Source organism: Mus caroli, chromosome 3 (genome assembly GCF_900094665.2).
Source record: "Mus caroli chromosome 3, CAROLI_EIJ_v1.1, whole genome shotgun sequence".
In the NCBI taxonomy this organism is placed as follows: domain Eukaryota; kingdom Metazoa; phylum Chordata; class Mammalia; order Rodentia; family Muridae; genus Mus; species Mus caroli.
In genome coordinates, this window is record NC_034572.1 from 68,370,834 (window position 1) to 68,383,499 (window position 12,666).

Below are 12,666 nucleotides of genomic sequence, written 5' to 3' on the forward strand. Positions count from 1 at the left end.
TCTAACATACACTCCACCCCAGGCAGAACCCTACTTCTCCAGCACCATGAAAAACAAGGAAGTCCCGCATTCAGTCTCACAGTATACACCCCTGCAATCCTAGCACTCGGGTGTGTGTGTGTATGTGTGTCAGGAGTTCAAGGTCACCCAGGCGTGTCGGCAAACACCTATAATCCCAGTCCTCAGGAGGTGGACGCAGGAAGACTGCAAACTCAAGGACATCCTCTGCTGCTGGTAAATTCAGGACCAGCCAAGGATGTATGAGATCCTGTCTCAGAATAACATGCAAATTAGTAAACACAATTAAATGAATAAACAAAATTAAAAAAAAAATTGTTCCAAGAGATATGGTATCCTACTGTGATGAAGCAAATCACATGGTCAATGGGCCTTTGGAGTTGGTTTGTCATTAAGAGGTGTGGATAAGTTTGGAGCTACAGGATTCTGAGGTCTAGAATGCCTTAAGAATTTAATTGGTTGTTGCTGTAACCTTGCAGGATAAGCATGCTGAGAAATGAGCCGGGCAATGGTGGCGCACACCTTTTATTCCAGCACTTGGGAGGCAGAGGCAGGCAGATTTCTGAGTTCGAGGCCAGCCTGGTCTACAAAGTGAGTTCTAGGACAGCCAGGGCTATACAGAGAAACCCTGTCTCAAAAAAGCCAGAAAAAAAAAAAAAGCTGAGAAAAATGTGGTCTAAAAGCTCATGAGTTATAAGAGAGAACCAGTTAAAGTCTACAGGGCACTGGGCTAGAAGACATTCATGTTACACTCTGACAAAGAATCTGAAATTTGTTCTAAGTACTCAGTGGAGCTGAGTTTTAAAAGCAATGACTATCTTCCTTCTGTGTGGGCATGTGTGTCTGCATAGGTACATGCTTCTCCTACTTTTTCTTTGATTTTGGTTTGTTCATTTTGTTGTTGGTGTCATTGGTTTGTTTAATTCTAGTTTGTTTACATACCTGTTTATTTTCTAAAAATAGAAAACAGGTATGGAGTTGAATGGGTGGAAAATGTGGAGGCTCTAGACATAGATGAGGGAGGGAGAACCATGATCAGAACATATTAGGAGAAAAATATATTTTCAATAAAAAAGTAATAGAGTAATTTGTTGGGCAGAAAATAACATTCAGGGTATGACACGGATACTGTTCTTGTACTTACCTTGTTCACCCATGAGAGAGCAGCCAGTCCATCAAAGCAGTATGGAAAATGGTCAAAGAAGAAAGGGGTTTCAGTGAATTTAAAGTTGCAGAGAAGGCAGTAGTAATGAATGCAGCATAATTATCAAGATATTAATGTCATTAAAAAAACAAATAATATTCTCCGTAAGAGTAATAGAAAAGGTGGAGCCAGGCATGGTTGCACATCCCTTTAGTCCCAGCATTTGGGAGGTAGAGGTACCAGGATCTCTGATAATTCAAGACCAGCCTGATATATAAAGAATGTTCCAGAATAGCCAGGGCTACACAGAGGAATCCTATCTCAAAACACACACACACACACACACACACACACACAAACACACACACACAAAAGAATCAGGGAGGAACATCAAGACAAGACTTCAAATATCAATGTCTATAACTTTTTAACATTCAGAAGCAACACCAGTCAGAAGAACAGGTGAGAGAGACCCACTTGATGACATAACAGTGCCACCTTCTAGATTTGATTCTCAAAGACCCATTCTATTTCCCATCCTACCTTACACTATGTTATCATACTCTTATTCCCCAACTCCATCAGTATTCCACTGACCTGGAGCAGGCCACAGCAGTCCATACCACTCAGAAGAACTAGTTTAGGTCACCAAATTCAGAAGAACAGATGTAAGCCAAAACATCCAGGAAAATAGACTAACTCAAACTTCCTGGTGGACCAAAGACCACACCAGCCATCAAAATCCTCAGATATATGGTCTCCTCACAGAACTCCTCCACTCTTTTGGTGCCCTGCCTACTATCCCCAATCCCTATTCTTTCCTCATCCCCATGTACTACCTCACAAATTGGGAGGAGACCACCTTCTGGACCAAATGTCAAGCTATATGCACTAAATCCAGCTTCCAACTCAAACAGACATGCCCTACTGGATCAAAGGGCATACTAATCACCAAAAATCCAGGCCACAAAGACTAAAAGACCAAAGAAGAAATAGAAATCAAGAAACAAAACACCCATCCAGCAAAAACAAAATCAGAAATTGCAAATTAGATCTATAATCATCATCCCAAATGTTTCGATAGAGTGTAAAAAAAAAAAAATCAACAATAGCCAGGTCAATATAGGACCACCAGGGCAAATCCTGAATAGTCCAGCGCTACTGATGCACAAAAAGACTACCTTAAAACCAACTTTATGGAGATGATAGAGGTTCTTAAAGAAAACATGAATAAATCCCTTAAATATATCCAGGAAAATCCAAACAAATAATTAGAGAATATTGGATATAAGTGCAGGTAAGCTGACCTAAAAGCAGGAGAACAGAAGAGGTGGCCCCACCCCTTGCCAGCTGCAGTATTGAGTGAGCTAGCTGGGACAGTGCTGGAAAGCTTGATCGGATGGTGTGAGTGCAGGAGAGCTGGCAGGCTGTCCTACTCAGCTCACACCCAGGCCCAGATCTAGGGCTTTGATGTGACCCATATCAACATCTTATCCTAAGTGTTGGAGTGAAGGGGTTAGCCCTGCAGACCCAAACCTGTGGGATCTTCATCACACAGGGTAAAAACTATATGTTACAGATAAACTGAATGCATTGTTTTATTATGAGTCGTGCATGAGCCATTGAGGATAACTAAGGCAGAGGATGATGGTGGAATGATTTTTGGTGCTGGGAGAAAGCTGGGTATAGTACTCATTTAACTTGCACAGCATTCTACATTTTATCACCAGCACCACACAGACACACACACACACACATAAACACACACACACACAAGTGATGTGTTTGGGTATTAAGTTGAAGGAATAGGCTATGATAATTAATCTTGTTAAGCTGATAGAATTTAAAGTCACCTAAAAGACAAACTTCGGTGTGTTTGTGTCTGTTAATATTTTTCTAATGGTTTAACTGAGGAGGAAATGCCAAAACTTACTGTGGTAACACCACACCATAGACTGGGATATTAAAAAAGATACTGTAATATCCCTGTTTCTTTGCTTCTTGGTTGGAGATGTAATGTCAACAGCTGCCTTGTCCTCCTGTTGCTATGTCATACCTGCATGATGAACAAAGCAGTGGTTCTCAACCTTCCTAATGCTATAACCCTTTAGTATAGTTCCTCAGGTGGTGATGATCCCAAGTCATAAAATTAACTTTGTTGCTACTTCATAACTGTAATTTTGTAATTTTGCTATCATGAATCTTAATGTAAATATTTGTGTTTTCTGATGGTCTTAGGCAACCCCCAAGAAATGACCCCCCTCAAAGGGGTCATGACCCCCAGGTTGAGAACCCCTGAACTAAACTCTAAAGCTATAAGGGAAAAATACTCTGTATTAAAAATAATTCTAGCAGGCTATGTCATAATTAGATAAATCTCTCAGCATTTGCACCAATGTATTAGGGGCTGATTACAAGAAAAAAACAAGACATCAGAGAACTGAGAGTCAAGGTCTTCTAACCTCTATGAGAGAGAAAGTAAAACTTGAGTTGATCACCTATGACTAGAGATGCCATTAGTGGTGCCCAAACAATGAAGGACTGATAATAAAACCAAAGAAACAGGATTACAGAATGTTCAAAGAGGTCAACAATGGATGGGGCTGGAAAGTGTAACCTTTTCCAGCAAAAGAGAGACATGAGAGACCCTTCCCCTGCCCACACACCTTCCTTCAGAATTTTTAAACTGGCAATTTAACTGTATCATCAGATATATTTTTAAAAAATGAGTAAGTATAATGAAATGTTTCTTGAGTTCTATGAGTTACCCTTGCAAACTGGTATAACAAAATGAGGGGGTCATGAGACCCTTGATTTAAAGCACATGGATTTGATGCACAGGTCACAGTCTGTCCTACAACTGTCATTCCCAACTATAAAGCAATCAACTGAGACTGAGCTCTCAGACTGAAAACTCTAAGCTGTTTGCTTTGTAAACAGTTTAAGAACTGAGTGTATTAAGGATTCCTCATTTGTATCTGCTAGAAAACCCACCACATGATTGCTTCTGGGGAGGAAGAATGTCCATATGTCCATATTTTTCTCTAGTGACTACCAGTATGTGTTGTATTGAATACTTTAGAACCTGTTAAAATCTTAGCTATTTGTTTGCTGTCCCTTACAATATAGAAACCTTACTTTCTAAGGATGGCTGAAGGGTTAAACATGGAATCCAGGGCCTGAAGCATAATGATTATGTTCTGGGTCTCCTGTCATTTGCTGATTAAACTTCCTGGGGACATAGGTTGACATGTCTATTCTTAAAGAGCATCTAAAAATGTAGTTCTTAAAGAGCATCTAAAAATGTAGTGGTTCTATTCTCTTTACTCAAGCAGTGGGATACTGACAGGGTCAGTAGATACATTTTTGGAGAGTGAATTCTAGGTCACTGGCAATTAGAACAAAGCCCTAAAATGAAACAATTTTGACAAATATCATACAGAGGTCAAGTTGGTACCATGTATCAAAATTAAAATCGATACACTCTTTGACTCCAAAGTTCAACATCTGAAAACTTATGTTATAGATACACTCATTCTTGTGAAACAACATCTTTTCAGCCATGCCCTGTAGCATTGTTTATAAATCTTAAAGTTTTGAATCAAACTTAACTTGTGTCATATGATTTAACCAACATGAAATAAATCATGCTAAAAGCACTGTTCATTAGTTAAAGAACATGTTTCTAATGTGAATGGTCCTTGTTCCATCTTCAGCAACAACTTCTATGAATACAAAAAAATGATGAATTGTCTGCATATTTTTACATTTGTGCAAAACTCTAACAGCTACAGGTCCTCTCTTTGACTAAGGTGCTTTAACTCTCTGAGCTGTAAAATATGGATTTAACTTTGAGGTTTGTGTGTATGTGTGTGTGTGTGTGTGTGTGTGTGTGTGTGTGTGTGTGTACCTGTTTATGGATTTTTAAAGTGTCTAGTTCAAACTTAAGGTTTTGTAGAATTTGGTAAACATCACTACTTGTGTAAAATATTTATATAAACTAATGTTCAGGGCATAACAAGAAACTACAGAGCAGTGTGTACAGGGATTAGTTATCCAGCAACAATAGCTCTCCTCAAGAGAACATCTGCATACAGAGACATTACTTCAAAGATTAATTTGCTTTCAGATCCTTCAAAACCATTATAAATGGAACATTGTGTTAATTCTTTGATCACACAGCTTATGACTTGAGATTGTAAATTATAAATGTGTCTTCAAACTGTCATTTATTTTTATTCCTTCACTAAAAATGCTCAAATATGTTCAAAATTTATTAATGTGTCTAGTACAGAAGTTGCCAGAATTCAAATTGTGTTGTGTGACTGTTATAAAAATATAAAATGTTTTAAAATGAACGTTGAAATTCAGAAATTATGCTACTAACTACATTTTAAGATTGAGTTTAGGATGAGTTTATAAGTGTGTATATGAACACATGTGTGCAGATCCCCATGGAGGCCAGAAGAAGGTTCCTGGAGCTAGAGATCCAGGCAGCTGTGAACTGTACAATAAAGCTACTGAGAAATGAACTCAGGTTTTCTGAAAGAGCAGAAATAATTCTTTACTGCTGAACATCTCTTAAGCCATCACATGACTAAACAAATAGCTACCTCTACAATGTGCAGACTTCTATGGAGAATCTGGGATTGACTAATCTCTAGATCCATACCATGTTGCTTTCCACTAAACATGACTAATACTCTGCTCAACTAAAATAACTCCCAAATGGAAATATTGAAAAGATCTATCCATTCTTGGTTCTATGAAATACTTTTCATGAATCATTTTTTGTGATATCTACAAGGTTTGCTTTATGCTAGACTCTCTACATAAGCTTTATATCTGCCTCAGTTTCATACTATAGGACTAGATTAAGAGGCATTGGCTGATTCCTTTTGCCTGTCTAACACTCTAGTTTCAGGCTCTGTTCTTTTATTTCATCTCATCTTTTAGGACAAGGGGGACCAGAGACTTTCACACTTTATACCAGATCTCTTGGGTACAGTGGACTTTCCTATACCAAAATCTCCAGTTTATATACCATCGGTATAGATTTGCCTAAATATGTTCTACTGATATCCAGAGATTTTTCATGATGAAGACACCCTAGCTGGCTTTACACGCTGATGATAAGAAGCCTTATTCTGTACTTTTTATAGATGACTATGGAAAGTGTCTCTACATATCCACAAAGCTTTTCAGTGAAGTTTATTTAAGAAACTACTTTATGTCTCCTCAGTGTCACAAGCCATCTCGAAGTAAACACTACCACAACTCTCTTCATGGCAGGGCACTGAGAAGTGTCACTGATAGAAATAATTTCTGGTAGTTATATCTGGCTTTACATGAGCATGTGCTCATGATGCAAAGAGAAATATCTTCTTTACAGAAGAAATAAATGGTAGTTATAAATTAAGAAAACTAAAAAAAGAAATTGTTAGTTTAGGATGGAAAAATATGATTATAGTTTTATTATCCCATCTCGCTACCTCACTATTTTCATATAAAAATGCAGGTTATTAAATATTTTTACTTTTAAGTATTCATTTTTTTAAAAAAAGTATATTACTGCAGTTTAAAAACCTCTATTATATTGTCCTATTCATCATTTCATAAATTTAAGGGGGAAAAGAAAACTAGAGATGTTGGCTGAAGCATGTAAAAGTTATTCTGGCCTTTTATTCTCCAAAGTTACCATGCACTGAAAAGGCCTTTCCTGAATAAGTATGCCTAGCTGTGTCTTTTTACAAATAACTTATTCAGAAAAGATCATTTATTCATCATTCTAACAGCTTCATTATTGTCTGGTTTATTTAGCTCTCCTCTGGTCTTGTCTTTCTTCTTGCAAGGCCAGAAAGACAAAAGCAAGTCAAGCTTTAGGTGTGCCTCCCCACACACTGTCCTAGCCTCCTCATATCTGGGTGGAAAAAGCTTCATTTTGGACATACCTTTACAGTTCCATCTGTGCTGCCAGTCAAAAGCCGTGTCTTATTTGCATCCAGGGCCATGGTGCTGATCTCTGCATTGCCATGACAACCAGCAAACTGTTTGATTTTCTGCCCAGTTTCTAACATCCAGAAGGACACAGTAGAACCCACATCAGAGCTGATTACCTAGGAGAAAATAACATAGTGGAAAAATTAAATGTAGTTTCAGGATCAATCACTTCCATTTCAATAAAAACACCTACCTAGACTGTGCACTTTTACTGCTCAGATTCCCCAACAGTTAAGCACATTTTGGTAATGTGTTTTCCTTCTGATTGTTAAGCTGATAACATTTCAATTTCTAGGTCTGAGCTGAAGTAACGAAGTCATGGTCTTCTTTATCAGAGAAGGTTGCAATGTGTTTACTTTACCCAGCATTCAGCTGAGGGTCTAGGGGCCACCTTGGCTTAATACCTCACTGCATAATCACATAAATCTTTCATACTTAGTTTAGAAAGACAAACCTCATAGTTATGGTACTGTGGCATTATTTACTAAACAAAATGGAACTTTTTATTTGTGATCTACTCCCATATAGAATTAAAAAAAGAAGCATTTCTAGCCACTATGGTAAAGAGTTCATTTCAACAATTAACGGGAACTGTTGTGTTTTTATGCCATTAGTACTTCTCTTTCTCTTTGCTCACATTTAAGTGTGTCTGTGTTTTACAATACTTTGTGTGTCACTAAAAACAAAGAGCACAGGTTAAATATAAATTATGCACATATATACTTCAAGAGAAAAGCAATAAACTAAATGCTAGGAGGAACAAGATTAAATATAGTAAAAATGACAATATGAGGGTTTGATAGAACCAAGTCAATGGCTTCTGTCCTTCTAATAAAGAGCATGCCCTGCCAGGCACCTTTTTATTAAAACGTCTCTTCCAATGACCCTGTAGAGATCTAATTAATGAAAGAAAATGTTAAGCACATAAATATGTAGACAGTAATTTATGATAATATCTGTATTTTGAGAAAACAAAGTATTTCCCCTTTTGTTTAAAGATTAAGCTTCACCCTATAAATGCAAACTTACTGAGAACAGTTTATATTGTTATAATCACATGTGTTGAGGGAATCCAACATAGGAAAGATGAAATTGATAGAAATCATAAACACATTCATTCATTGTCCAGGTACTTGCTGAGCCTCTAGACTATGATAGGAAGACATTAGTCATTGATTCCTGCTTTCAAGAACTCTAAATCTATGTATTAAACACTTCAAGTAAGATCTAGAGAGATGGCTCGGATTATAAACAACTTGCCACAGAAGCATAAAGACCTGAGCTCAAGCCGCAGCCCTTGGACATGGCAGCCCATTTTACTAATTGTCCTACTGATTACTTCTAATCTTGAAAAACATTTTAGGACCAACCATGATCTTTCTAATGACTTTTGTTAGCTAGTTCTTGTTTTCCAGATTTGGTAGCTCATTTTGCCACTGATGGTGACAATGGCACTGTGTCTTCTACCTTTACTCCATTATAGACCTCCATGAAATTTAAAAATTGCTTAAAGGAGAAGAGGGCTGCTTATTGAGAAGCAATAAGAAATTCAATGCAGACCAAGTTCACAGTATGAGTAGCAACAAAAAAGGTACATGTCTTACGGTTTCTATTGCTATAGTAAAACACTATGACCAAAAGTAATGTTGGGAGAAAAGGGTTCACTTCGACTTACAGCTTATAAGTACATCACAGTGAGAAGCCAGAGCAGTAGTTAAAGACAGGAACCTAGAGGCCTGAGAAGTGGTTGGATTGCTATTTATGGACTTGTTCTTCATGGCTTTCTCAGCCTGGTTTCTTATAACACTCAGGACTATCAGCCTAGGGATGGCACCGCCTATAATGGGCTGGCCCTTGTCTTAGTTATTGATCTGAGCTATAATGAAATACCATGACCAAAGCAGCTCTTCTAAAAATAAATGCTTCAGTGTAGGCTTGCTTACAGTTTTAGGGGTTAGTGAATGATCATCATGACAGGAAGCAGACAAACATGGTGATAAATCAGTAACTCAGAGCTTTACATACTGAATGACAGCAGCCAGAGAGAGAGAGAGAGAGAGAGAGAGAGAGAGAGATTGGTTCATAGACTTCTTAAACTCCAAAGCCCACTCTACATCACTCCAGTGACACACTACCTCCAACAAGGTCATATTTCCTAATCATTCCCAAATAGTTCCACTACTGGGGACTGAGCATTCAAACACATGAGCCTATGAAGGCCATTCTCATTCAAACTACCACGATCCCTCACATCAGTCATTAATTAATAAAATGGCCTACAAGCTTGCCTATAGCCTGGCCTTTTAGAGACTTCTTTTTTCACTTTAAGTTCCCTCTTCCCATAATTCTAGCCTATGTTGAACTGATATCAGTCAGGACATAGTCATTGCAAACATGATTTAACAACTGCTGTGATTGATTGGACAGGATGTTTCCAAGACTAGGTCTATCAATAGTCAACTATGAATTGAGGAAGGGTTCACATGGAGTTCAACCTCTCCTTAGTACACTTTTTAAAACTGATAAATTAGCCAGGCGTGGCTGTGCACGCCTTTAACCCCAGCACTTGGGAGGCAGAGGCAGGCAAATTTCTGAGTTCGAGGCCAGCATGGTCTACAGAGTGAGTTCCAGGACATCCAGGGCTACACAGAGAAACCCTGTCTCAAAAAACAAAACAAAACAAAAACAAAAAAAACAAAAAACAAAAAACTAATAAATTCTAGAAGTGGGGGAGGGGGTAGTTCATTTCTTAAGTTTTGTATCCAGTGGAAAGTATCAACTTGTTATAGCACAGACAATTCTGGTTAAAATATGAGAGTCACAAAACAAAACAAAACAAAACAAAACAAAACAAAACAAAACAAAACAGAACAGAACAGAACAGAACAGAACAGAACAGAACAGAACAGAACAGAACAGAACAGAACAAAACAAAACAAAACAAAACAAAACAAAAAGATGTGACTCTAATAAGGTAACATATAGGCAGAAGAGTATATGCCAGGAGTATAAGACAGATGGGATGGGTGGGGCTAAGAGTAGTCAGAGTATATTAACTACAAACATATATTCAATTGCCAAAATAATCATGAATTTAAAAAATTTAAGAAAAGTCATTATAATTTAAAAAGAGAAAACTGTTACAAAGGCTTTTGTTTGCAAAGGTACCTCTAACAGAAGAACAGAGAACCAAGCAGGGCTCCAAGAAGACCATGCAGAGCCTACTAGTATCATCCATGTAAGAGTATCATGGCTCATCAAGTCATTCCCAAGATAGAAAAGAAGGGAGGGTTTGAATGAAATGGGAAGACATTGGAAAAGTTGATATCTCAGAAGGAACAGAAAGAGAGTCTGGATCACAGTGCTCTTAAGGCTTGTCCTCTGAAATTATAATTCTGATTAAATGATTCCTTAAATGACATAAAACATTATTAATGTAGGATTAAACTTCAAAGCTAAATGAGTTGTATCTTTGAAATAATGTGGCAATACTTCATCATCCCAGGTATATGACTGTTCCTACTTGATTTTGTTTGATGACCTGGATTCTCCAGCAAATGTGCTCAAGTTTGACTGTTTCATCAGCTAATTGCCTGAAGGTGGGCATGAACTGCAAGCATATTAATTAACCTGTGTAGGCATTACTTTACCCATCTGTGATGCAGAGATAATTGTAACAGCTATGCCAAACCTTGTTAAAAGACTTAAAGAATCTAATATTTGTTAATTTACAACTATAACATATGGTTTCACTGCAAATAAGCTATAAAAGTTAGCCATGTTGCTTTTCTAAGCTGTATTTGTCTGGCCTATTATGTGGCTAATTCAACTTTCAGATTCAAATCAATGTAAGAAAAATAATACACAGCTTTCTGGTACCACAATAATGAATGAGGTTGATTATAATTTTAGAAACTAGATTTCAATGTACATTGAAATTCAAAATTGTGTCATAGCTATAATTTATTATCTTACATAATTATTATTTGTTTTATTCTTTTGTGAGTTCATTTATATATAAAGTGCTTCGATCATAGTCACTCTCTTACCCTGGCACTTCTCTTAGCCTCTTTCTACTCCTAACAAACTTCTTCTTCAAGCAAGTCTCTAACCCATCATGTCTTGCACATCTCTTGTATTTCTGACCCTGTGTGTGTGTGTATGAGAGAGATGGAGAGAGAGAGAGAGAGAGAGAGAGAGAGAGAGAGAGAGAGAGAGAGAGATGCATGCATTTCTCTGTGTGAGATGCACTATATTTAGTTACAGTGACCTGCATAAGTATGGAGGGAGTTTATTTGATTGAGCAATGATGGCAACTTCCCAGTCCCCAGATCACTGACGAGCATGATGCACTCTACATCAGCAACTATTAACCAAATTTCCCCAACCCTGATGGGGTTTCATGATTGATTATTGAGAGGTTATTATACAGGTTTTGGGCAGACAAACACATCTGTTTTAAATTACTTCATAAAAAGCCATATAATGTGCATAAGACAATGTTATATAAAGTCTAAGGAATTTAGATTCTATATTCTATAAAGAAACACAACTTTTTCTGAGCATGACTAAAATGTGTGATGGTGACATTTAAAGAAAAGGCTAAAGCTTGTGCAAGACCTTATGATTTTTTCCTATTCAAATTAAACAGCTACTCCATGTTCTGCTCTTCAGTACTAAAAGGTGACTATTCCCCAGTAGATACACACATGAAAGTTCAATTTGAAAATCCATGTTGGAAGACTTGCCCCACTCTCCTGTCACCTACGTGAACATTTGTTCTGGCATCAGTTCTGTTGACCTCCCACCGCAATGAGCCTTCCTCCCCTTCCCCCTAGTTGAGCTCAGGCACACTAGTCGTCAGTTTTCACAGTCATTCTCTGCTCCTTCAGCAATGTTACATGAAATCTGATCCAAGTGAGACAACAGCAGAGGGTCAGTCTGACTCCATTATATGGCGATCTGCCTTCCGCTGCTGTTGGCAAGAAAGCGGTGCATTGAAACCAACCATGTCACAAACACACAGCTGCTTTAATTCAAATCTGATCTTTCAGGGCAACGTGGGAGCTTTCGAATATCAATGCACACGAGAAGATTTCATGTTTAGTAAAAGAAGACTATGGTTAGTGTCGATTGGCAGATTAGGAAAGTATTTTCAGCATGGGGCATTAGGGACTTTATTTTCAGCTAGTTATAAATCCCAAGAATAAATCCTGGCGACACAGTGATGTGCATCATTGTGATTACAGAAAATGTCTTTAATTATGCAGTTCAAGCCCAGTTGTATTTTATCAGAGGAGTAAGCGGTAGTCAATGTTGACTTGCCCTCCTCCTGCAGAACAGAAGTGGCCCCACCTAATACCCACATTCCATTGCAAATGGGCCTCCTGTGCAGAGCAGACCTGCTCTGACAAGAACAAAATCCATTTTATGTACCTGAGATAATAAGTGTCTAGGAATATATGAGATCTTTCTGTGCCTCTCATCTGAGGCTGTCACAGCTA

At 37.8% G+C, this 12,666-nt stretch overlaps 1 protein-coding gene across 1 annotated transcript in view; it reads right to left on the minus strand.

Annotated features, from left to right (window-relative positions):
- Positions 1-12,666, minus strand: part of Wdr49 (WD repeat domain 49) — a 158,727-nt gene that overhangs the window by 74,404 nt on the left and 71,657 nt on the right. The window contains exon 9 of the mRNA XM_029475360.1: positions 7,114-7,278. Within this exon, the coding sequence (XP_029331220.1) occupies positions 7,114-7,278 (165 nt within the window). The remainder of the gene's footprint in view (positions 1-7,113; positions 7,279-12,666) is intronic.